Source organism: Podarcis cretensis, assembly GCF_951804945.1.
Source record: "Podarcis cretensis genome assembly, chromosome: 4".
In the NCBI taxonomy this organism is placed as follows: Eukaryota; Metazoa; Chordata; class Lepidosauria; order Squamata; family Lacertidae; genus Podarcis; species Podarcis cretensis.
In genome coordinates, this window is record NC_137173.1 from 59,348,681 (window position 1) to 59,375,644 (window position 26,964).

Below are 26,964 nucleotides of genomic sequence, written 5' to 3' on the forward strand. Positions count from 1 at the left end.
TCTCTTAAGACATTTCCCCTAGGGTCATAAAAATTCCATTCCACAATTTCTCCATCTCTCATTAAAAGCAATTTTTTTTAAAAAAAAATTCTCAATATATACACTTTAAATTCCCAATTTTCTTTCACCGTCTCCCCTCCCCGGTCTCGGCCCCTGCCAACAGTTCCATTGGCTTACAACAGTCCATCAACCTGGAGATCTCAAATCCAAGGCTCTTAAGTCTTTTTCATGTCCCATCTGCCGATCTTCCTGATAATCTTTAATATTAAGAAACAGTTCTCGGGGAAGCTCCAACCCAATGATGGGTCATATTCCTTCTTATCAAGTCTGCCAGATTTCCATAATTAAAGATAGGGCCCATAAAGTATTCCCGATCTTGTTTCAAGAAATCCACTCAACAGTTACAATAAATAATATCTAAACTATAATCAATAAAACAACGGCAAGCCACAGTATATAAAATAATACAATACACATTGAGAAGCAGAGACTAAAGGGTAGAGCAGGGCAGGTGGAAGGAGGCCTTGCCTGATGGAGTCTCTCCCCTCACAGTTCTTCCTTCAGGAACAGCTCCCTTATGAGGACTCCTAGGGCCGGAGGGTGGGGCAAGGAAAGAGGCCTTGCCTGATGGAGTCTCTCCTCTCACAGTCTAGCAAGGAAGAATCCACCACCTCTCTAAGCAATTGGTTCCATTCACTGAATCATAGAATTGTAGAATTCGAAGGGACCCTGAGGGTGCTCCAGTCCAGCCCCCTGCGATGCAGGAATCTCAACTAAAGCACCCAAGACAAATGCAGTTTACTTCATCCATCAGTTCTAAACCATTTGTATGTCCAACTGCAGATATTGCTATTCACCATTTTCAAAAAGCGCACATGCCCTTTCTGAAGTAGCTGTTTCCCAGAACTGTATATAGAAATGAGAATGTCTCCTTCGAAAAGCCTACACAAGTTAGGCAAGGAACACAATTAGAGCTGCTGGTTGCATTCAACTACAACGTTCCTGTCAAGTAGGCTATATTGTCAAAGTGCTCTTAGTTCATGTAATATACATCTGAAATCTACCCTCTTGCAATTATGTCCTCAGAGGAAACAGAAAGAATTTGCCCTCTTCTTTGTGACAACACTTCACTGATACTTGAAAAATGCTATCATGTCCCCCCACGTTCTTCCCTGGGCTAAAGACACACAGTAGCTCTTATCGATGTACTTGTTTATCAATGTACTTATCAAAGTACTTGTTTTCCATAACTCTGACCATATTTGTTGCCCTCCTCTTAACCTTTTTCCAATTTGTCTACAACCTTAAAGTGCAACGTCCAGAACTGAACACAGCACTCTAGATGAGGTATGACTATTAGTGCAGAATAAAGTGGAACTATTACTTTCAGGGAAACAAATATTCTGTTAATGCAGCTAAAATTGCGTTAACCCTTTTTTGCAGTCACATCACACAGCTGACTCACATTTTGCTTGTGGCAGATTACAATCCTGGGAATATGTTCATATGTACTGCTGCCAAACCAGATATCCCCATACATTCGGATCCTGCCCCCTCCTGTCAATGTCATTTCAAATTTTGTTTGTCTTTTGAGCTGTTAGGTATCCCTTCCAGTTTTGCTTGTTCTGGAATTTGATAAGGATTATCCTCTAGCCCTCCATCTATGTTACTGATATGAAATCTTGAAGAGTACTTTGCCCATGACAGAGCCCAGTAGCACCCCATTTGAAAACTTTCTTCTAGTCCATATGGAGTCATTTTCCTACCAGGTCACATTTAACCTACTTGCGGACTAAAACATAGTAGGGAAATTTGTCAAATGCTTTGCTAAAATCAAGATAAATGACATCCTCAGCATTCCCACAATCCACTAAGATTGTAACCCAGTCAAAGAAAGAGATCAGACTGGTCTGACAGGATTTATTCTAGACAATTCCATGTTGGCTTCTACTGATCACTTCAATGTTATCAAGATGCTAACAGACTCCTGTATATTCTGTTCCATTATCATCCATGGTGTTGAAGACCTATTGTTTGGTCTTTTTTGTGGGGCCCTCCTTCCTCGCCTACTCATTTAAGATAGCTAGGCATTTCCTGCCCAAATCCTCATTAGTCTTGAGCTGCAATCTTTATCCCTTCACCAGTGACATTGCAACATAGTTCCCTTTTTCACACAGTGGATTTTTGGACCTTTGGGTGACAATGAAGTCAAATTTGTGCTAAGGGAGCATAAAGAGATGCCAGAGCAGCTGAATGAATGGTTTGCTTCTGTCTTCACAATGCCCATCAGTAAACAGCCTCTTGTTCTGGGCCTACAAAGTAAGTAACCTTGCTGTGTGTTAAATAAGAACGTAATAGTTGGTATCAGCATCTCTTTTCAGATGGCTGCTTTCCTCTCACATAGTTACAAGCTTCACCCATCATTCAATCAGATTATGCTTAGTTTTACTTCAGAAACTCAGTAGACCATAGAATTATGCACAATAAAAATGTTCAGAAAACAGCAGAACTCATAGGCTCTGCAACCCAAGGTACCCTAGACACATTGCTCATATTTTGATTCTCACAAAGGACTTTCTGATACTGGATGTTGCTTGTATCATCACTTATGCCATGAGAAGAATTAATAACCTTAAATTACATTGATTGTAGCCATTATTTAATATTCCCATGGGATTGTAGGGAGGGGGGGTACCTGAATTCTGGGTGCAAATTTCAGGCAGCAAGTCTAGAGATGACCCCATTTTCCAGACTCTATCTCAGTGTATCATGTTAAAGAGAAAAAAGGTTACGATGTCATGTTGACTTTTCTAGTACAACTACCTCTCTATTTGAGGCAAGCACCCACCCACCAAAATAAGACAGGACAGGCAGAGACAGTGCTGACTTAGAGAAACAAGATTTCATAGACCAGTTTTGCATGGGTTTATGGACATCTGATGAGAAACCTTCTTTGTATTGCCTAATTTTAAATGTCCAGAGCAGCCAATACTCTGGACCAGAGTAGGATGAAGAATTTTAACAACCACAGATTTTCTTTCTCATGCATTAAAAATATAGAATGTTTCCAATATTTTTTTACTATAGAACAATTTGCAGTATGGTGTTAAAAGAGGATTGACCACTGTAGTAAAAAGTCAGCTCAGTCAATAGAGTATGCAACTCTTAATCTCAGGGACATGGGTTTGAGTCCCACATTGGACAAAAGCTTCCTGCACTGTGGGGGTTGGACTAGATGACCCTTGTGATCCCTTCCAACCTCTACAAAGAACCCTATGATTCTTTGAATTCAGATAGTTCTATTAGATATATGCAATGCATTTCAGAAACACAGCAGAGCATATGCAGCACTGAGACTTGCTTTCAAACTCCCAAGAGATTCAAAAGGTTTGATGTACCTGGTGGTGACCTATGTGGTGGAAGTGGAATAAAATTATTCTCTGAATTGTTGAAATTTTGAAAGGAGAGATAACAGAGAAGGAGAAATTCCTTTAAAACAAATAATTTAAAAGCTAAAATATTGTTTTCCCAACGTTATGGTTGATTTCCTGAACATGAAACAGTTGCTTCAGGCAACAGATTCCAGACGGGTGCAGTCTCCATCTCTTTTTATCACTTAACAAAAGAATAGCCAGGGAGGATGACATCTTGAATTTTGCATCAGGTGTGAATATCTCCAAGGCCAGCATTGAGAAATACTGATTCTGAGCTACTGCCATGAAGCCTTGACTGGTTCATCTTTCCCAGCAGCATATTTTCGTCTTTTCAAAGTGATGGATTGCCACTGAGTAAGAAATGCAGAATGTAGGCCACAGTGTGAGGACGCAAATAGATAGAATAGATAGAATCACATGCTTCAAAACATGTATCTGTTATCACTTCACAAACCAATGCGGACCTACATGCATTAGGCAAACCAATCAAGATTGCCCGAAGTATGCAAGGTTGCATTGGGATTGGGCTTTTTCATATAATATCTGGGTCCACATTATGATTTGCCAGAAGTCTCCAGGTCTGCCTGCCCCCCTTCAGGTGGCAGACTTAACTCTCCAGATGGGCAAGAGTGCCATTGTTGTTGTTTGCAAGCTGAATCAAATATGCACAGGACTGCACTTCTAGGAATGCAATCTTATGTTTGTTTATTTGGGAGCGAGTCCAACTGAATGCAATGGGATTTACTTCTGCAGAAACAATAACAGGATTGAGCTTTATTCAAATTACAGTGATAAAGAAGCTGTAAATATGTATGTACATTGTTTTGTCCAGCCCAGCCTCAGTGTTGAAATATATTCTAGTTTGTGCTGGTCAAAAGGATGACCTTAACGCCTGCTTATATGTAATATACACACTAATCATTCTGTGTGCTAGAGGAAACAACTGGAAGCAGATAGCAGATATATTTTCTAGTATATAATAAAAATACAGAGATGAGTCTGCTTTAGTACTTGTTATAAAGAAAATGTGTAATGCTGAATTTGACATTTCAGAATTTCTAAAAGGAACCATATCATCAGCTCTCCCTGGAGTGATTTCATATATGACGCAGCAATAAATCTAGGTTTGCCACTGAGTGTATATATCAAACAGGGAACCACAGCCAATCTGAGATGAGAGTGGAATATGATAAATATTTTCAAACACTGGTTTCTTCCATTAAAACACTGGTTGTTATGTATACACAAAAAAATACACAAAAAATAAAGAAAGAATAATTGGTACATACCTACATAGATAGTGAGTAGAGAGGCCCCCAAAGGCTTCACTATTCTTGAGACACACAATAAAACAAACAAGAACAATACTTCGGGGTGCAGGCATGTATTCCCACTGAAGACAGTGGCAAAGCTTAGGTTCCATTGATTTAAATTTGGATTCTGATTTTCTTTTCATCTGACACAGTGTGCATGGGAACTTTTTCAACTCAACAATCATGTTCCCAGGGCTTCATGCTAGTGGAATTAGATACAAAAGCAAGTGGAGCAATGAAGGTGACTCCTACTACTCTACAGTAGGTTACATTCCTGTCCTGCAAAAATCAGGTTACTCTGTTTGTGTGCAAGTGCACATGTGTGTCTGTGTGCCTCCATGCAGGCAAGCAAGAGGCATTATTGCAGTTCAATCATACATTCCAGCCAGGCACAAGCACTCAAGGAGAATGCAGAGCAGGGCCATGTTAGAGTTGCTGCAATAGAATCTCCGATCTGGACCTTGTGTAGAGTAGAAAATAATTTTCTCTCCCCCACAGAAATGAGTTTGCAAATAAACATTACAAGATTCAAAAGAACACATTGCTCTCAAACAAGCAAGCAATGAGGTCCTGTCTTCTTTTTAGTCCTTAATACAGTTCAATAAACTTTTCTCTCTCTGATCCTAGAGAGAGATCCTAAGCAATTTGCATCATCCTGCAACTTAGCCACTACTACTACTGCTGTCGGCTTCATTGCTAACAAAGATGCTTAGTTCTCATTCCATCTCCTGCTGTGAGAGATCTGCAGCTGCTCAGGTTTCCAAGACAAGTCATTGATTAGTCTAAAGACTGAAACAGAAACATCCAACCTTTTATGCCACATTTGACAGAGTGAAACATCCCATGCCTAATGCAAACTTTTCTTTGCAAAATGTTTACCAACAGGATGCATACAAATGTTACATTTTATGCATATTAAACTGATATATACCTGAAGTATACCTGAAGGAGCATCTCCATCCCCACTGAGGTCCAGCTCCGAGGGCCTTCTGGCAGTTCCCTCCCTGTGAGAAGTGAGGTTACAGGGAACCAGGCAGAGGGCCTTCTCAGTAGCAGTGCCCACCCTGTGGAATGCCCTCTCATCAGATGTCAAGGAAATAAACAACTACCTGAAGACAACCCTGTTTAGGGAAGTTTTTAATGTTTTAATGTTTGATGTTTTACCATGTTTGTAATATTCTGTTGGGAGCTGCCCAGAGTGGCTGGGGTATAAATAAATTGTTGTTGTTGTTGTTGTTCTTTAACAGGCTGCTGAAAGGTTTAGTCTGGGATGGAGGTGTGGCCTTGGGAGGGGCTCAATGGCCAGATAGAGAGTTCTGGAGAACTGCACTTGGCCCTCAACCATGACGTTCCTCACCTCAGATCTATAGAATATTCTACAGCAGGAGGTTAACTTTAAGAAAACAGTGATCTGTATGCAGTAGCCTAACATGTGGAAATATCCTACATCTCACTTGTTTTTTTGTTCCCATTTAATGGAAAGGGTTCTATACCAAGTGAAGCATTTTGTCTTGGCTTGCATCTTAAGCAGCTTAGAAGCACCTCTGATGAGTGTATTCAAAGCAAGCATTATAAATAAAGGAGTGCAAATATATTATGTACTGTACCAGGAATATGTTTTCCACACTCTAAAATGTCGCAAGCATCTTTTGGGTGGTAGCCCATTTATATAAATGCGACAGAAACTCTGTAGCAATCATAGTAAAGGTGTGACATTCTGTAATACTTGCAAGTCTGAGCTGAAGTCCTAGTTTAACGCTTGTAATACTGCAGGGGGGGGACTGCATTTACTGGGGGCAGATTCTAACACTGCTGTTTCACACAATCAAAGGTTCACATATGCCAGTGATGGCCAACAACAGCTGGAGGGCCAAGTCTGACTAAGCTTTCCTAGCTGAATTCCTGACTGAGGGAGGATTTGAACCAGCTCAAAACTCAGATTTGGGACCACCAGACTCCCTTCCAGATAGTAAGTTCCCCCATGTTTGATTTTGAAGTGCACTGATCCAAAAATAGTGGAAGCAATATTACAAATAAGAGATACCAGAGGGTGGTTGGTTGCAAGGTTTGCTTTTGCAACAGTCTTTTGCAGTCTACTAGAGACAGATATTTGCACATTTAAGACAACAGATGTTCCATAATCCCCCTGAATACTTTCCTCTGCATTTGTCCAAAATGCAGTCTTAAGAATTAGCATTCTTCTTCTATTTAACAAGCCATTGCACATTTTAAAAACCTTTTTCCAGATCACCTGACTCTAACCAAAGTAATAGAGAAAACTATTAACATAGCTTATCTGTTTCCTTTGCTGAACCTGTGAATAGCTGCTATAACCACTTCATAGGCATACACAAGATAAAAACACTTAGTGCCAGGTTAGTTTAGTGCAGAGTATTTGACTTGAAGCCAAGAGGTCTGAGTTCAAATTCCCACTCAGATGGGCATATTTTGGTCACTTACTATCTCTTGGTAACCAACATACTATACAGGGGTTTTTTTGGAACTTGCATTATTTCATGTTATATGAATATTTGTGATACCTACTCTGTTGTGTCTGTTTTTTGTTGAGGTGAGGCAGTCTATAGCAAATCCCCACTGTATTATCACTTCTTTTTCTTTCATTTTTACTCAGAAACTCAGAAGTGCATATTCGATCTTCTTGTACATAAAGATATTCATAATTGCACTATCGGGTTTAACACTCTATTTGTAAGAATGGAAAGCATTTCATTCTTAGGGAAGCAAGATAACCGAGGGTTAAATTTTTAAATCATGACACTTGATCAGAGCAGGTGGAACTTGGGAGTGACAGTCGTATAATGTAGGTGGGCAGACAGGTTCCTCCCTCACTGTGAAGCTGTGGGAAAAGCAGCTGGGTTCCCTGCAAAACCTGCTTTTATTAGGAAGGCAAACTTCCTTAATACTTAATCAGAAACTAATGGAAAGCATTTTCTGGTGGTTTACTAAGAACTTGGAGTGGAAGGTCTCATCAGGAACAAGACAACAAGGGAGAGGAGAGAAGACTACATGGCTCGAAAAAGGTCAGTATTTTCCTGGCATACCCTCAGGCAAAACACTTGCTTCATTCCAGTCTGCAATTTTTGTGGGTAGTAGCTGTTGAAACCATTTTTAACCAGTTCATTTGTACTGCAGAAGTGTTCATTTAGAAGATAGTGAAGATCTAACAGCTTCCGTTTGATGAAACACATACAAAGACCTCCGGGGTGATATGTTGTGCTTTCCCCCCTAGAAAAATAGGTGCTGGTACTCACCATTAGGGATGCGGGTGGCGCTGTGGGTTAAACCACAGAGCCTAGGACTTGCCGATCAGAAGGTCGGCAGTTCGAATCCCCGAGAGGGGGTGAGCTTCTGTTGCTCGGTCCCTGCTCCTGCCAACCTAGCAGTTCAAAAGCACGTCAAAGTGCAAGTAGATAAGTACCAGTAGGTGGGAAGGTAAACTACATTTCTGTGTGCTGCTCTGGTTTGCCAGAAGCAGCTTAGTCATGCTGGCCACATGACCCGGAAGTTGTACGCCGGCTCCCTCAGCCAGTAAAGCGAGATGAGCACCACAACCCCACAGTCATCCACGACTGGACCTAACGGTCAGGGGTCCCTTTATCTTTACCTTTTACTCACCATTAGGTTGTGACAGTAAGCGCCACACTTTTTAACAGCAACAAAAAGAGGTGCCAGTACTGCGTACCCTGGAGAAAAAACACTGGAGATGTTATATCCATGATTCCAGGCAATAAAAGAATGGACAGTCCTAATTTGTCTCTGAACAGCCATTTATTAACTATACCTATAGTTTCTTTCAGATGGAAGAAATAATATCTAGAACAGGCCAAGAGTCAAGCCATCGAGTTTAATATTCTGTTTCCATTAATAGCTGGCCAGATAAGACTGCAATAATTATTAATGACTGGCAATGTTATTCCATCTACAGATAATATAGATAAAATTTATCTAGGGCATTGGTGAATGTTATGAAGTCCACATGATACAGTACCTTAACTTGCCAGAAATAAGTGTCTTTTTTCAAAGTAGTGTGGTTGTATCTTAGGGAATGTTCCTTACGTTGAAAGAAATGAGAGTTGTGAAAAGATACCAAGTATCAGAGGCCTTGACTACCAGGGTTTTTTCCTGGGGTAAGCGTAGCTCAGGTTCATAGTGTGGTACAATATTCAAGTGGCAAGTCCATTGCAATTATTTTGCTGCCACCATGTGTGTGAGGTGCAGGAGGGAGAATAGAGGGAGAGGGAGACTGTTGACAATTATCTTGCTTTCAGAAATCTCTTGCAAACCTGTTTCAAAGCCAAAAAAAAAAGATTAATTTTAGGGTGTGTAAATATATGTATGCATACAAACCTCTGAGAGGACATAATGATCTAGGAAAGTAGTGCTGGAAAGGAAACTTCTGGGGAGTGAGGCACATTCCAGACTTGTCTTTATATGAGTGGCTGTGGATGACATTCCTGGCTGTGAGAAAGGAAATTGACTTTGATCTTGTGAAAGAGTCTTGAAATAGAAATCTCATATTGAGTCTATCATTTAAAGTGAGGTTGGTAGTAAATCTTATATCTGGAACTCAGCCTTAAATGAGGCTGCCAAGATCATGTACATTAATCAGAGACGGCCAATCCTTACCCCATGCCATCAACATACTTCGTGCAGCACTAAGCTAACTTTGGAGTAGGGCCGCCATTGAATCTGGGGTGACATTAACATTTGCCCCATGGCTACCTCACTAAGACTGTCTCTAGATTTTGCAGGCTCTGCAACAAGCTCATTCTAATTTGGCTGCAGATGTCAGACTTCATTGGATATGTGACATCATCATGATGCCAAATCAGACAGAAGCCAACGCTTCTGGATCACTCTCTGGTGTCTTGTGTGTAAAAAGGATAAGATGTCAGTCAGGAACAGGATGCTGCTGCTGCTGGGAAGCAAGGTAAAAAATTGTCCCTGTTCACAGTCCTTCCACTCACACGGAGGAATATTTAATTGTAGCCTGCAAACAGAGTGGCACAGTTGGGAATTGTTCTCATCTCAGTCCTACTCTGAAGTGGCTACTGGCATGCTTTCAGGCATAAATCAAGAAAGTACCAGTTGGCATGGTCCCTAAAAGCTAAAAGACAGCTTTGTCTGCTATGGATTTGGAGAACTATGGGAAACCTTCTCTGGAACATCCTGTGTGTCTTAAAGGGACAGAAGGAAATGTTTGTTCTCAATTATAGCGCCAAGGTTATTGTTATTTGAAACACTTTGCGCTTTAGCCAAATAAGGCTCCTGGGCTGGGTTATGAAGAGCTGCCCTTAGGCTTAGAATCTAAGACATGACACAAAAGAAAAAGCAACAGGGAGGGATGAGGGAAAAGCAAACTCAGGCACTGGTTCTTATAACCATCAGCTGGAATGAAAAAAGTTCAAGGTGCAAAGTTGCTAGTCATCTAAGAGAGAGCCCTGCTTCCCTTCTATTAGATGTTGATGGAATGACTGCTGCCTGGTGAGTTAATAGGGGGAGGAGCCTGATGAAGCTACCTTCATATCAATGCTGATACAGTAGTAAGCTTCCCTTCTCTCTCTCCCCTCCGGAGCCAGCAGTTATGGAACCCTTTCCCTTACACTCCTGCCTGTGCCCAAATCTTACTGTGTTTCAGAGCTAATAGAAGACTTTTAATTTGAACTTGCTCTCATTGGCTGGGGATGTTGCTATTTGTTGTTGATAGTTTGAAGGGGGGTGTTGTTTTATTGATCCATTTTGTAAGTATTTCTCCCAGGGATACTAGCTTTACATGCATAGAGACTTTGAGTGGTGCATTCAAATGTGCTGTTTTGTCCCCTGCATCATGATCTGATATAATCCAATTAAAACTAGATCATGGTCCGTCCCCCAAGGAATGCATATGAGTAAAAACTTGAAAGTATATCAACGCTTTTAGTTTTGTGGGACTTTTTGCAACATACTCTAACAGGCAAAAAAACAAAACAAGCTAAGTATTTCATAACAGGAAAAAGATTTAGATAATTCATGTCAAGTTGCCCAGATTTGGGGAGTGGTAATTGCTACCTAGAACATTATTTCTCCCCATGTGACCACAATATGTCCTCTGTCCAAGAGGATATTTCCTGTTTTATGACAGCATTAAGGTGGATCCTTTAAGAATGACACATTTTATGAAGTTTATAAAGTTCTCTAACACAAGGCCTGCCTTTAGAATCACAATTTCTACTAAAATTTTGATTGTCTCCCCACCCCCAGTATAGCTAACAGAAGCTTTGGGTGCAAATTAGATTGGGAAAACAGCACAGGGCAAAGGATCAATCATGCATTGGGGACTGTCTCTGGTTTAGGCTGGAGTCCACCAGAGATGCTTTTAATTTTTTTTTTTAATAGTGGAAGGTCGGATCACAGGTCTGCCATATAGCTTGGAGCCCAGCACTGTCCATTTTAATTGAAATGAGGAACAATGTGCAATTACTCCACTCATCAATGGGCTCCACAGCAAAGTTATGCACACTACTGTGTGCAAATAAATCACCACAGGTCCGCCACAATAAGACACAGCAATATGCTGTCATTTCTTTTTAAGATTTATATCTTACCTTTTGCCTAATGCCTTAAGTGCAGTAATTCCATTATAAAACCTTAATATTGAAAACATAAAACAAATGGTCTCCACAAGGAAAGATAGGAGAGAAGGAGTGGGGGGCAAAAATGTATAATTCCAAAATATTGCAAGGTGGGGAAGGCAAGGTCAGTTCAGCTGATTTAGAAGCAACTGTATGACCAGGTCTTTGTGTACCTGCCTTGGCACTACTGCACTACAGCAGTAGGTCTGACTTATTTAAACCACAATTGTGTCACTCCATGTGCTTTCTACCTAGAGCAAAAGTCACTCACCACTTCACAAGCCACCCATTTTGCCCACACCTGTTAGGGCATGTGTGAATAAGGCGCCCAGATTTGGTCTAGGTGCATCCTCTCTACCACACCTCTTAAGATAACTGGTGCTGTTCTCAAATTCTTCAAATTACATTTTGGGGAGTAGAGCTCCTTGGGTATGGCAATTATCTGTTGCAATCAGAGTTCTCTGGACTAGTGTGAATGTCTATCTGGGAATGGGTGGGTGTCAAGATATGATGTAGATATGAACGAAGCAAACCTGAAATTCTTGGCTGCTTGAGTCTATCGTATGATCTGTTGTCATCACTGATCACACGAACGTAGGAAGCTGCATTCTGTCAGGCAAAACTAGTTGTCTATCTCCAGAAGTCTTCAACCATCCTGGTTTTTTATAGGTCCAAGAGGCTCTCAAAACAATTTACAAGAGGTTCACATTCAAAAAAGATTTGCACATATAATCAGAAATAACATGTCACCAGGCTTATTAAGGCAGCCTTTCTTGGTCTTCTCTGCTGTTGCCAAACACAAGTCTTCCTTTGATGGCTGTTCCCAGGTAATAGTTTCCACTAAGGCAAGGGAGTGAGGCTGAGCAGCTGATGAAGTCAAGTCTTCCCCCTTCCATACATTTGTATTGTGGCAGTACTACTGTTGTCACCCAGCTTAGTCAGGCTGCAACCCCTTAGCAGGTCCTGACTTAATAGCCAGTCTACTCTGACTGACAGCAGCACTCCAGAGTTCAGGTCAGCTGCATATTCCATTACCTGCTACCTGATCCTTTTCACGGGATGTGCTAGGGATTGAACTTGGGATCGTCTACATGAAAAGCAGGATCCCTCCCATTTATGATGGAAGTCTATCTTGTTAATGACTGCTGCATTCCTCATCCACTGAATTACCAATAGATATCAACATTGAAGGGACGCAGGTGGCGCTGTGGGTTAAAGCCTCAGCGCCTAGGACTTGCCGATCGAAAGGTCGGCGGTTCGAATCCCTGCGGCGGGGTGCGCTCCCGCTGCTCGGTCCCAGCGCCTGCCAACCTAGCAGTTCGAAAGCACCTCCGGGTGCAAGTAGATAAATAGGGACCGCTTACCAGCGGGAAGGTAAACGGCGTTTCTGTGTGCGGCTCTGGCTCGCCAGAGCAGCGATGTCACGCTGGCCACATGACCCGGAAGTGTCTTCGGACAGCGCTGGCCCCTGGCCTCTTGAGTGAGATGGGTGCACAACCCCAGAGTCTGTCAAGACTGGCCCGTACCGGCAGGGGTACCTTTACCTTTACCTTTTATCAACATTGCACTGGGTCAAATCATTCTACTGAAAATGAAAAATGTCCTTTTTAAGCAACATCCTAGGTTTGATCTTACAACCTCTTAAATTGAGCTTAGCCTGCATGCATCCACCCACTTATCTTTACTGCTGGTTAAACTAACCAAGTTAATACATAAAATGCCGTCTCTTAGCATTGACCTAAAGGCTGCATACTGCATACTACAATCTAGCTCTAAATCAGATTACAGTACTACAAATATCTTATTTCATACTTTATAGTGATCTTTACTACACACTTTGGGAATTGGTTGGAGGCAGCAACAGGCTCTTAGCGTAACTTCAATTTTTATTAAACCATCCTATCTTCTACTGTTGAAAACCAATTCCAAGTAACAATTTACACTGTTTTTAAAGAGTTTCAGGTTCAGACTTTGCCAAGATTTGCAAAAGAAATTTTCCACTTGTGAGTCAGTATGATTGGAAAAAAAAAACTTTACCTTTATTTTCCAAAAAGAGTTAGTGGTTGGTAGAATGGCAAACACAATTCAACGTAAGAGAGTATAAAGTGATGTCTATGCACAGACTCCACGTAATTTCACATATACTCTCATGGGATCTAAACTGGTGGTGACTGACCAGGAAAAAGACCCTGCGGTCATAGTGAAGATGTTGACCAAGGGTGCACCAATAGAGAACAAGGCAGATTCTATGCAAGGGTCCATTAGGAATGGAATTGAAAATACAACAGCCAATATCATAATGCCATTATGCAAATCTATTGTGTGCCTGCACTTGGAGTAATGTGTACGATTCTGGTTGCCTCATCTCAAAAATGATATTGTGCAGCTGGGGAGAAAAAAATCCAAAAATTATAATCAAAATGATTAAAGAAATGAAGCAACTCCCCTATGAGGAAAGGTTTTTGAGTAAAGAGGAGAAAGAGTAGGACAGAAGTGTATAGTTACCAGGATGTATGATGTGGGAGAAGTGGGTAGAGAAATGTTTTTCTCCCTCATAACACTAGAACTAGAATACCACTTGCTGGGCGTCCAAAGTGGAGAGAGTGCTGTTGTGCTCTGCTCATGTACTTCCCAGAGACATCTGGTTGGCTGCTTTGAGAAGAGAGTGTTGGAATTAAATGGATCACTGGCTTGCCCCTGCAGGTTCTTTTTAGGTTCTTCATTTAGGGACCAGCAATGACAGGGCTTAATGGAGTGTGGCACAGCCATTGCCACAACCCGTCTGGTTGTGCCAACATGACAAAGTAAGGGGACAGGAAAACTGCCTCTTTGTTATGCTAGCTGCTAGGCTGCTACACCAAAAAGGTCTGGATCAGGCCTGTTGTTGTCACATGATGGCAGCAGTGCTGGCGCAGCTCCCCACCATGCTCTGTTTTGGGAATCTGGGATGCCACCTAGGCTTCCATCCCCCTGCTTATTGGGTAGGTTTCTAGAGGCATTCCTCCTTAGAAGGTCCAGGAGCAACTGTTTGGATTGCTTTATCCAGACGTAGCAGCACAACCCACTGCATGTTTACTCAGAAGTCACCAAGCTCAATGGGACTCACTCTTGTAAGTAGGAGAGACTAGCCTAAACAGTAGTCAAGATAGAATTTTCAATAAAGACAGTACAGCAGGATATAATGTACAGTGGACGCTTGGGTTGCGAAAGTGATCTGTGCAGGAGGCACGTTCGCAACCCGCAGCATTTGAAATCTGCAGTGCTGCATCTGCACATGTGCGGGTTGCGATTCGATGCTTCTGCACATGTGCAAAGCACGATTTAGCGCTTCTGTGCATGCGTGATCGCCAAAACCCAGAAGTAACCCGTTCTGGTACTTCCGGGTTTCGGTGTGTCTGTAACCCGAAAAAACGCAACCTGAAGCGTCTGTAACCGGAGGTATGACTGGAGGTATGTAACTGCAAGTCACCTTCCCATATGCAAAGATAACAAAGGGAGATTTTAGCTTGAAGACCAGGCTGCATGTCTGCAAGACATTCCATTTAAGCTCTTTTTCTTACAGCAAAAGTGTCATACACAGAAACAGTTGCACTACATATATAATTGCTGTGTCCATTTGCTTAAAGTTATTAATATGCAACTGCAGTTTGAACATATCCTGGGCAGAAAGGCACATCTGAACCATGTCTTTTGTGTACCCTTTCACTTCACAACAGTTTTATATAAATATCACAATTTCTCATTTTACTTTCACGCTCTTGGGATATCAGATTCAGGAGTAGCACCCATAAAAGCTGCATTGGTTCATCTAGCCAAGCATTACCCAACCACTCCCACTGGCAGCAGCTTTCACAGGCTCTTAACTGAAGCTGTAGATTCCAGGAACTCCTGCACATAAAACACATACTCTTCCATTAAACTTCAGGCATGCTAAACTTAAGTGGGAGAGTAAAAGGAGAACTTTGTTTTGTGGTCACAGAGAAAGCATTTCACTCAACAGTGGAGTGGCAGAGCCAGGAAGGGATCCACCACTTATTTCACAGCAAGGATGATATCTACTGCAGCATTATTTATCACAGTCTATATACCAAATAAATAAGTGAGCTTTTCTCATAGATAAATTCACCATATAAGATAAAGTATTACAAAATAGTGAGCACACTTTTGAGTTAGCAAAAAAAGCTAGTTTGGTATTGAAGCCATAATGTCCACATAAGTAAAAAAATACATTTTTGTTCTGTAGTCTTAGAAGGGGTGTGACTACCAGCTCAGAGTTATGAGTATTGTCATGAAGTACGCCTATCTCATGTTGCAGCCTAACAAGTATGCTTTAAACCCACCTTTTAAAAATAACTACATTCCTACTTAAGTCAAACATCCAACACAAGCACTTGGGGGAGTGGGGGTAAAGAACCCAAACTTGTATTTTAATAAAACAGCATCCAGAAACAAAAACATCCCGCAAGCTCTTCTCCCTCTTGCTTAACAAGGAAAATGCAAATGATTAATTAAATAGCCAACAATGTGCTGCCTTTCAACGACATCCAAAATCAGCTCCCCAAGGCGGCTTCCTCGCTTTCCTTGTGCGGATCCGAAGAAAACCTGTCCGGCTGCCCCGGTCAGGTACCTTAGCGCCAAAGAGGCACGCCCGGCTACATTACCTGTCCTTCCTCAGCCCCGTCTAACTTCTTGCACAAGCCAAACTGACTTCTTGTTCCCATAAAAACTAGTCACGGAGGACAGAAAACAACGCTGAGGAGGAACTGCAGCTACTTCTCCGCAAACACTACACGCTGCTGCGCCGCGCCAGGGAGCCGCTCACACTTCTCCGCGCGAGCTCCTACAAGCCTCTCTACGCTCTCCAAGCACAGGCTCCAAAGCTACTACAATGAAAGCCCGCCTGCCCGACCCCCAGAAGAGCGCTACGGCGCCCCGCCTCATTTTCCCCTTCGCCTTCCCTATGACGTTAACACACCCGCGTCTGCGCAGAGCGCTCCCTTTGCGCCCCCTGGAGGGGGGGTGTTGTGGGCGTGGCTCTGCGCGCGGTTCTGGCAAAGGACTTGTCAAATGGGGGAAGAGGGAGGGAGGGAGGGGGGGACGAGAGAACGGCCGGGCGGGGTAGGGAGGAAGGCAAAGAAGAAGAAGAAGAAGAAGAAGACTGCGCGCGCGCACTTCGAAGAAGGGAGCGCGCGCGCTGGCTCTGGGCGGTTGCGTGACTGATTAGAAAGGTGGCGGCGGCGGCGCGCCCGCCCTCCATTAAACAGCTTAGCGCGGCAGTTGCTTGGCGCGTGGTCGGAGCCGCGCCTGCCTCTCCCTCGCTCCCTCCCTGTGCGTGCGCGCGCGCGCGTTCTCTCTCTCCCCCCCCCTCTCTCTCTCCCCAGCCCCTTCGCGTGTGAGTGTGCACCAGTGGGGGAGGGGAGGCGAATGAGGCGGCTCTGCCTTCCGCCGGTTCATCTCCGTATCCATCCCCTCCGTGGTCCCTGCTCCACCCCGCCCGCCGCCGCCTGCCGGCATTAGCCTCCAGGGCCGCAGCGGTGGGGGAGCAAAGGGAAAAGGGTCGCGACGGACGGGGTGGGGAAAGGTGAGGACCTGGCGGCGGCGGCGGCGGCGAGAGAGAGAGACGGAGAGAGACACGCGGGGAGGCTGAGGCCCACAGGAGGACGGAACAAGGAGCGGCGGCTGAAGGGATTCCCGGCGTGGCCGTTGGAGCCTCCGGGGCGGATTTGGATCTGTGCGGCGTGAGGCGGCTGGGATTTAACGCGGTGGTGGCGGCGGCGCGTCGTGCGGGGAGCGCGGAGGGGATCGTGCCCGCGCCCCCTTCCCGCCTCGGCCGCCCGTGTGGCGAATTGCCCCCATCTGGACCATGGCCGACGACGACGTGCTCTTCGAGGATGTGTATGAGCTCTGCGAGGTGATCGGCAAGTAAGTGGCGGCGGGAGAGGCAAATGGCCGGGGGGGGGGGGGAATGAGAGGGAGGGCGAGAGAAAGAGACGGAGGCGACCGTGACCGAAGCAGCAAAGCCTCCTCCCCGACGGGAGGTGGTGGTGGGGAGAGAGATGCTCGGCTCCGTTCCCACCTGAGCTGCTGCTGCTGCTGCTGCGGTGGCGGCGGCCGCCGTGTCTGTCTGAGGCAAGGAAGGGGGAGAGAGGGACCGGCTCCATGGCGTTGGGGCTGAGTGACATGACAAGTGAATCCGCCGTGGCGCCCACGCGCTTTCACACGGTGGGGGAAGTGACTTGATAATGGGGGGGGGGGCTGTTTCTTTTTCTTCTCCTCCCTCCCCTCCCCCCCTCCTCGCCACCTTCGGGCACTCAGATTAAACCGGCTGTTTGCTCCTGCAGCTAACCTGGCTTTCTGCTTGCCCCGGTGTTGGCAGAGGTCTATGTGACCAGGAAGGTAGGCAAGGAAGGGATGAGGCGGGGGATGTTTTCCCTCCACATCTTTCTGCTCTTGTGTGGTGTGCCTGGTATATTTGCACGCCAGGTGCCTTCCTGTGCTCTGCTGCATAATAGCCCAGCTCCTTAGCGACGATGTAAGTGACACTCAGGTAATGCTCAGTTTCTCTGTAAATATTTCTCTCCCCCACCCCCACCCACTTAGAATAATAATGATGAAGAGTGCAGAAGGAGATTTTTGCCTTTCTGGGGCTTATGCAACTGCTTTTAAATCGATGTTCAAGAGCTTGCATAAAACTGAAGTTGCAGCGGTTGCTAAACTGCCACTGCCTGTCTGTTTTGGAGTGACCAGTTTGGTAGGTTGTTTGAAAATGGCAGCTCAAGTCTTCTTAGTTTGAAACTTGTGCAATTCTGTGCTAGTGGAAAATAAAATTAATTATGATACTAAAAGGAAACAAAACCACACTTTATTTTTCTTCATAGTTTTAGGTTAGTAGTGATACTGTGTTTTTCGTGAGCTTTCTACTTATTTTTATAGTTCTTGGTGATAAAACAAAAGTAGAATAAGATGCACCATTTTGAAAGAACAGGTAACTTTGCATATTGGAGTTAACTGAAGATGCTTTAGCACTTAGGTGGCTTTCCTATTACAGATTTTGAAAGGATAACTACATGGTGAGGAAAACGCCTTTGGAAATGATTTACCTGGGAGTAAGGTATGCTTCTGAGTATAGGATTGCACTGTTTTCTTTCATTCTAATTTTGCTATAATAGTTGTCAGATAGTTGTCTACTGTAAGACAATGCAGAAATAATATTTTTAGCATTTATTTTGTCATGTTTCCCTCAAAGTTTTCTTTTATGAAGCTAAAATTTGTGTCTGCTTGCTCAAAATATTTGAGGACATTTGGTCCTGTAACACCTTTTGCCAAATACTTTATTGAATTGTGTGTGTTACAAGTGTCTCCCAACTCTTAATTATTAATTTATCTATGGGAATACCAGTTTTTAAGAGATAGTTTGGTTAGAACCCTAAAAGCATCAGTTATAAATTCATGTTTGCTCCATAGTTCTCAGATTCATTCATTCATTCATTTTACTTTGCTGCTCCAGTATACCATGTGATAGGGCTTTGTTTTGTTGCTTTTGCAATAAATGTGCTACCACTCATGTATTTCCAAAAGGTTCTCCTTCATTGGGAAGTTGCAGTCAATTAACACTATTTTGTACTTGAGGAAATGCAGAATTCCCTCTAGGTGACTCTAAGACTGACCTCTGAGGTCCTGCTCCCTGTCCTGCCACTGATAAATATCAGAAGGTGTTAGCGTTGGGAAAGGGCTTTTTCAGTTGTGGTCTCACACTTTTGGAACTTACTGGTATGATAACTTAATTTGGCCCTCTGTTAGGTTTTAAATATTTCTTAACCCTCTTTTTGCTCTACCAAACCTCTTCTTGGTTTTTAATGCTGGTTCTCTTTGTTCTAATTAGGTGCTGTTTTATGGGTTTTTATTTTAATGTCCTCGTTTCTAAACCATTTTCTGAAGGTTTGGCCCAAAAGGTGGATTGGGGTGGGTAGGTGTAACTTAATAAATAATGACAAATGGTGTAGCTTTGATCATAAGTGATGAATGAAGAAGTCCTAGATTCAGCCTTAGGTAAAGTTTATTAGGTGTTGTGAGACCATAGGCCTTGGGATTGGATTCACAGGAAGAAGAAATGCGGGGGGTGAATTGGGGAAGCCTTATTTGTAAGAAAGGGATGCGGGTGGCGCTGTGGGTAAAAGCCTCAGCGCCTAGGACTTGCCGATCAAAAGGTCGGCGGTTCGAATCCCCGCGGCGGGGTGCGCTCCCGTTGCTCGGTTCCAGCACCTGCCAACCTAGCAGTTCGAAAGCACCCCCGGGTGAAAGTAGATAAATAGGGACCGCTTACTAGCGGGAAGGTAAACGGCGTTCCGTGTGCTGCGCTGGCTTGCCAGATGCAGCTTGTCACGCTGGCCACGTGACCTGGAAGTGTCTGCGGACAGCGCTGGCTCCCGGCCTCTAGAGTGAGATGAGCGCACAACCCTAGAGTCTGTCAAGACTGGCCCGAACGGGCAGGGGTACCTTTACCTTTACCTTTTATTTGTAAGAAAGGGACCTCCCCTTTCCATGCTGTCTTTAACCATTGTGCAAGAGGAAGCTGGGATGCCGGCTGTCCCCTCCGACCTTCTTAAAGAGCAGGGGTGGGCTTTGATCAACCAGGAGGGAGGAGGCTGAGATGGCTCAGTTGGTAGAGCATGAGACTCTTAATACAGTGGTACCTCGGGTTAAGAACTTAATTCATTCTGGAGGTCTGTTCTTAACCTGAAACTGTTCTTAACCTGAGGTACCACTTTAGCTAATGGGGTCTCCCACTGCTGCCGCCATGCGATTTCTGTTCTCATCCTGAAGCAAAGTTCTTAACCCGAGGTACTATTTCTGGGTTAGCAGAGTCTGTAACCTGAAGCTTCTGTAACTCGAGGTACCACTGTATCAGGGTTGTGAGTTTGAGCTCCACATTGGGAAAATATTGCTGCATTGGAAGGGGTTGGACTAGATGACCCTTGTGGTTCCTTCCAACTCTGATTCCAGTGTTAGAAACTCAGATATATAAGATAAGCACCAAATGCCTCCTTAAACCAAGGCTACAGTTGCCAAAATGGGGTGTCTAGTTGCCATTTTGGGGTAAAACTGCTCTAAGGTCTTATTTTTCAAATGATGGACTGACTGTGATTGATTCTCAGTTAAACATCTGGCTAGTTCAGATGACAAACTTGAGCTAGATTAAGTACTTTTAGAACTTAAAGAAGAAAAGTCACTCAATCCAGGGGCAGTTCACAGATCTATTGGCCTATTCCTACCTCTTTCTGTTAGCAGTGACTGCTCCTGCTCAGGCTGCAAAAAACCCCAACGCATTTTGGTTCCAGAAATTCATTCTGATAGTACAGATAAAATATAGCTGATGGAATTCTAAAGGATGGAGTATTGGTGTGTGAAAACAGTCCAGATCCAATGATCCCCAGGCATGCACCTCCAAACGATGGAGGTGCCAGGGGCCGTCCTGGTTCCTAAGTATCTTCTCTTGGTTGCAAGTGGTTGAAAGCCAGGTGCAAAATGAACCTGGCACATGGATAATTTTGAACACTGTCTGATTCTATTATTCTAAGGCTGAAAAGGAGGCAGCAGCAACTGAACAGAAGCATAAACATAATGGTGTTGTCTTGTGACCTAGAATCAGGTGCTGCCTTCACTGACAAAAAATGACCCATCTGCCCTGACAGCATGCGTTTGTATTCTCAGCATTCCCACAAGATGAGTGACTCTTGTGACTAAACTCAGGCATACCTTATCTTTAAAAGCTTGGGAGGTGAGGGCAGGGAAACTTGTTGGGATACTTTCTTCTCTACTTTCTATGCTCCTGAACGCCTGAATCATGACTTCTGAGCACTATGTCTGCTGCCAAGCCTGTACAGTTACTTGCCTGAATAAGGATATCTTTCCTACTTACAAGTAGAAGCCTTTGTCTGTGTGTTTTGAGCCGGGACCAGAGATGGATTAGAGGAGCACAAAGACTATGGGTGCTGCAACTATTATATAGAATGGAAGGCAGGGGTGCTGAATTCTGGAGTGGTACAGGGTGCTGCTGAAATTAGAGACTCCAAGCTCCACTACTACATTACTTGGCTTTAGACAAACCGGTATCAATCAGACACAGCCCCTTTCTGTTTTTTGGATATTCTGTCCTATCTTCCAAGGTATTGCTGTATTCAGTATTATTAAGACTGTGTACATAAAAAGCATTGCATACTTTGGGGGGGGGGAGCTGTTGGCACACTATTGCTGTGTGTAGTATGAATATGTGAGTTCCATGAACTGCAAGACAGACTGTAGACAGCCCTGGAAAATTGTCTGACCTGGCAAAATGCAACTTCTTTCATTCCCAGCTCCAACAGGAGGGCTGCCTTAATGATTCTTTTAAACTGGCAAATATCTACAAAGCTAATTCTCAGTAGTAATGCCGAGACATCTTGTGAGCTTTTAAAGTAATTGCTCTCTTTAGGCTGTGCATTGGGATACACATCTAGCAGGTTTCTTAAGACAGGTATAAGCAATTGTGAAGAGGCTGTGGCACTCTGATTCCTTCTGAGTTATTCCTGACCTCTTCCTCTCCTAGCTTTCAGTGGAAGACTGTATGATAACCCTTTTACTTAAAGCACATCATTCTTCTAATTTGCTCAGACGCAAATCTACTTTGCTACCAATGAATGAGATAGTTGACAAGCACACATTTATATTTGAATTTTCTTATAACTATTTAATCAGTTAATTGTTAGTTGTACTTATATTTGAGTCTTCGTTGTTTTTTCCTTGGGCTTGATGTCAAAAAGTTCTGTCCCAAAGTGTCTCATTTTGAAGGTTACAATTGACTACTGCTGGTAAGGGGTACTGCAGGTGGGAACTTCTGCCTGCCTTTTGTTTGGGCATTGGGGTGCTCCTTATTAGCAGGTTTGGGCAGAAAGGCACCTCCAGCTCATCCACGCACCCCCTTCAGCATGGCAGATCAAAGGTTTGGATTACTTCATCAGGATTGCAACCATGCATATTTGGACCCTTAACAAAATTACTTTTATTAATTCTAGTGGAGTTTATTTTCAGGTGTGCTTAAGGATGTAGCCATTACTGTTTGTATCAAATGATCATATATAGCAGCAATAATAATAGTTGCAGTTGGTGGTTGTGTGAACGTATAAATATATGCTGTCTGGTGTGTGAAAATATATGTTATTATCTAATGGGGGAAATAAACCAGTGATGAATTCCAATCTTTACATTCCCAGACATTCTAACTAGACATGATCTTATTCTTAAATTCTTTCAATAGGGGTCAGAAAGCTCATTGTTGTAATTAACTTTCTGCATAACCAGTATCTATTTAGAATCTAGTAGACATACCTTGTGTTTCTCTCTTATTTAAATTTATGATCTGCCAAAAATTATTTTGGATAGCTGTTTCTCTACCCACACAATTGTGCAGGTGTAAAGTTTTGATATACTGATTTAACTTCTAAATAGCTTAGTCTCTAACTTTAAAATATTCATGCAATTTTATGTGTAAATAGCTCACAAAGATAAGGATGATCTCCTGATATTTACTGTGGAAGGAACATGAGTTTCAAAGAACCTGTTTTATGAGTGCTTTAACAATGGTGCTTTCATCTAAGTGATAGGCATTTTTTTATCACTTCACATCATTCTGAATGGATAGGATTAAACTCTTGCTTCTACTTTAGCATGTCAGCAAAAACTTATTACAATCTGGATTTAGACACACACTTATAATATGATATGATATGATATAATAATATTCAACTATACTCAGAAACTGAATAAAGACCTGATAAAAGCTCTCAAGTATAATGTTAACACTTTAGAAAGTTTTATTTCACATATTTAGTTAGTTTAATTGAAGGAAAAAGTGAATTTTTCAGGAGACAAACTGGAAAGTGCATGTGACATTTTTGTGTGAACATACCTAATACAGTGGTACCTCGCAAGACGAAATTAATTCGTTCTGCGAGTTTTTTCGTCTTGCGATTTTTTTGTCTTGCGAAGCGCGGATTTTGGAAAAGCTTCAAAAATCACCAAAGTCTTCAAAAACCTCAAAAAAGGCTACCACACCACGTGCTATGAGTTGCTCCTTGAAGTCAAGTCGCAACTGTTGTTTTTTATAATATTATATTATTTCATTATTTTATTTTTGCTTGGGGTGGGATAAGCACTGAGTCAGCACTATTGTTCCTTGTTTTGCTTTGTTTTGTTTTGTTCTGTTTTGTTTTATTATTATTGTTATTCTGTTAAATTATTATTTAGTTTGTATTTTGCCTTTTAAGGGGGAGGGTCATGGCTGCCTGGGAGTGGGCCTCAGCCAATAGATTGGGTGGGGCAGGTTCCACAGGGGGAGATGTATTGGGACACCCGATCTCGGTGATCACGGGCAGGAGGAGGAGTTATGCTAAGACCAGACCATGTCATTACCGAGGAGGCAGGTTTAGTCGTTGTTTGAGGACTATCCCTGCCTCCAGGTCTGGTCCTGACCGGAAGGATACAGTAATCAGCAAGGGAAACCCACATGACCTGAAAGTGTTGCTGTGCAATGCCAGGTCAATGATGAATAAAACCACTGCCATCCACGACCTGATTGTGGATGGAGGATTTGACCTGGCATGTGTGACAGAGACCTGGTTGGATGAGGCAGATGGGCCTGTCCTTGCCGCTGCTTGCCCACCAGGTTTCTCTTACGCACAGCAACCCAGGTCATGTGGGCGGGGAGGGGGGGTTGCAGCGATTTTTAGGAAGTCATTAGTCTGCACCAGGCGTCCTATTGGGAAGACCCAGTTTTCTGAGTGCATGTTCTGGAAGTTGGGCAATAGGGGCAGTACAGGATTCCTACTGGTGTACCGACCTCCCCGCTGCACCAAGGATTCCCTGCCCGAGCTGCTTCAGGTCGTGGCGGATATACTCCTGGAGACACCTAGCTTGGTTGTCCTGGGGGATTTTAACATCCATGCCGACACGACCTTACAAGGGGCAGCTCGGGACTTCGTGGAAAGCATGGCCTCCATGGGGCTGTCCCTGAATAAGTCTGGCCCAACTCATAGCCACGGACATGCCTTAGACTTGGTGTTTACCTCTACGGATGTTGGTGATCTGACATTAACTAAAAGCGAAACAAAAGAAGTGCCATGGTCAGATCACTTCCTGGTGCAACTGGACTTCTCCGCAACCCTTCCCCTCCGCAGGGAGGTGGGACCGATTCGGATGGTCCGCCCCCGCCACTTAATGGATCCAATTGGCTTCCAGAGAGTGGTAGGGGATGCTTTATCCCAAGTTGATGGCCTTTCAGCTGATTCCCTGGTGGCACGCTGGAATGCGGAGCTAACCAGGGCTATTGACTGTCTGGCTCCGAAGCGCCCTCTCCGATTGCATGGAGCCCGGACAGCCCCGTGGTTCTCCCCGGAGCTGAGGGTGATGAAACAATCGTTGAGACGGCTAGAGCGCCGGTGGCGGAAAACTCATTCTGAATCAGACCGGACACGGGTTAGAGCTCAACGTCGAGCCTACCAAGTGGCAATGGCGACGGCGAAGAGGGCCTTCTTCGCCGCCTCCATTGCATCTGCAGAAAACAGCAGCAGGAGACTTTTTCAGGTGGTTCGCAGTTTATCGGAACCACCTGTACCACCGGGGCCTGGTAGGGACCCCAAGATCTCCTGCAATGCTTTTGCAAAGTTTTTTGCAGATAAAATCGCTCAGATTCAGAAGGAAGTAGACTCCACAGTGGGAGCAGGGCCAGGGCGGGAGAGTGCTAGAGTTCTGTCTGGTCCTGTTATATGGGATCAATTCCAATCTGTTACCTCCGAGGATGTGGACAGGCTGCTTGGACGAGTGAAACCGACCACCTGTCTTCTTGATCCTTGCCCATCCTGGCTGATAAAAGCGAGCCGGGAAGGGCTGGGCGATGGGCTTTGCGGGGTGGTGAATGCTTCCCTCTGTGAGGGAGCCTTCCCAGACCCGCTGAAAGAGGCGGTCATTAAACCGCTTCTTAAAAAAACATCTTTAGACCCGGCCAATTTGGCCAACTATCGCCCAGTCTCAAATCTTCCATTCTTGGGCAAGGTGATTGAGCGGGTGGTTGCTGAACAACTCCAAGCACGCCTGGAGGAAACGGACCATTTGGATCCCTTCCAATTGGGATTCAGGCCTCACCATGGGACTGAAACTGCCTTGGTCGCGCTGGTTGATGATCTCCGGCGGGCTAGGGACAAAGGTGAGAGCTGTTTCCTAGTTCTGCTGGATCTCTCAGCGGCCTTTGACACCATCGACCATAACATCCTTCTGGACCGCCTAGAGGGGCTGGGAGCTGGGGGCACTGTTATACAGTGGTTCCGCTCCTTCCTCCTGGGCCGTGCTCAGAAAGTGGTGGTGGGGGATGAGTGTTCAGACCCTTGGGCCCTCACTTGTGGGGTACCTCAGGGTTCCGTCCTCTCCCCCATGCTTTTTAACATCTATATGAAGCCGCTGGGAGAGATCATCAGGGGGTTTGGACTGGGTGTTCATCAGTATGCAGATGACACCCAGCTCTACCTCTCCTTTAAATCAGAACCAGTGAAGGCGGTGAAGGTCCTGTGTGAGTGCCTGGAGGCGGTTGGAGGTTGGATGGCGGCTAACAGATTGAGGTTGAATCCTGACAAGACAGAAGTACTGTTTTTGGGGGACAGGAGGCGGGCAGGTGTGGAGGATTCCCTGGTCCTGAATGGGGTAACTGTGCCCCTGAAGGACCAGGTGCGCAGCCTGGGAGTCATTTTGGACTCACAGCTGTCCATGGAGGCGCAGGTTAACTCTGTGTCCAGGGCAGCTGTCTACCAGCTCCACCTGGTACGCAGGCTAAGACCCTACCTTCCCGCGGACTGTCTCGCCAGAGTGGTGCATGCTCTGGTTATCTCACGCTTGGACTACTGCAACGCGCTCTACGTGGGGCTACCTTTGAAGGTGACCCGGAAACTGCAATTAATCCAGAATGCGGCAGCTAGACTGGTGACTGGGAGTGGCCGCCGGGACCACATAACACCGGTTCTGAGAGATCTGCACTGGCTCCCAGTACGTTTCCGAGCACGATTCAAAGTGTTGGTGCTGACCTTTAAAGCCCTAAACGGCCTCGGTCCTGTATACCTGAAGGAGCATCTCCACCCCCATCGTTCAGCCCGGACACTGAGATCCAGCGCCGAGGGCCTTCTGGCGGTTCCCTCATTGCGAGAAGTGAGGCTACAGGGAACCAGGCAGAGGGCCTTCTCGGTAGTGGCGCCCGACCTGTGGAACGCCCTCCCATCAGATGTCAAAGAGATAAAGAATTACCTGTCATTCAGAAGACATCTTAAGGCAGCCCTGTTCAGGGAAGTTTTTAATATGTAATGCTGTATTGTTTTTAACACTGATTGGGAGCCGCCCAGAGTGGCTGGGGAAACTCAGCCAGATGGGCGGGGTATAAATAATAAATTATTATTATAAATTATTATTATTATTATTATAACTGCACCCCCTGAATGCACGGTTTTAAGAAAAAGGAAACAAACCTGCGAGACAAAGGAAACAAACTTGCAAGACGTTTTCGTCTTGCGA

The 26,964-nt window shown here is 44.3% G+C and overlaps 1 protein-coding gene and 1 long non-coding RNA gene across 14 annotated transcripts in view; one reads left to right on the forward strand and one right to left on the reverse strand.

Annotated features, from left to right (window-relative positions):
* Nucleotides 1-26,964, reverse strand: part of LOC307215344 — a 551,858-nt gene that overhangs the window by 390,253 nt on the left and 134,641 nt on the right. The window lies entirely within an intron of this gene.
* The window catches only part of CASK (calcium/calmodulin dependent serine protein kinase), a 134,758-nt gene continuing 124,383 nt past the window's right edge, over nucleotides 16,590-26,964 (forward strand). For 3 of the 13 annotated variants that reach the window (XM_079974502.1, XM_079974491.1, XM_079974494.1), the window contains exon 1: nucleotides 16,593-17,301. In XM_079974502.1, the coding sequence (XP_079830628.1) occupies nucleotides 17,243-17,301 (59 nt within the window). In that variant the 5' untranslated portion in view covers nucleotides 16,593-17,242. Of the gene's footprint in view, nucleotides 17,302-18,427; nucleotides 18,491-26,964 lie in introns of all 13 variants that reach the window. The other 10 variants (XM_079974500.1, XM_079974492.1, XM_079974490.1 and 7 more) reach the window with 6 other exon arrangements.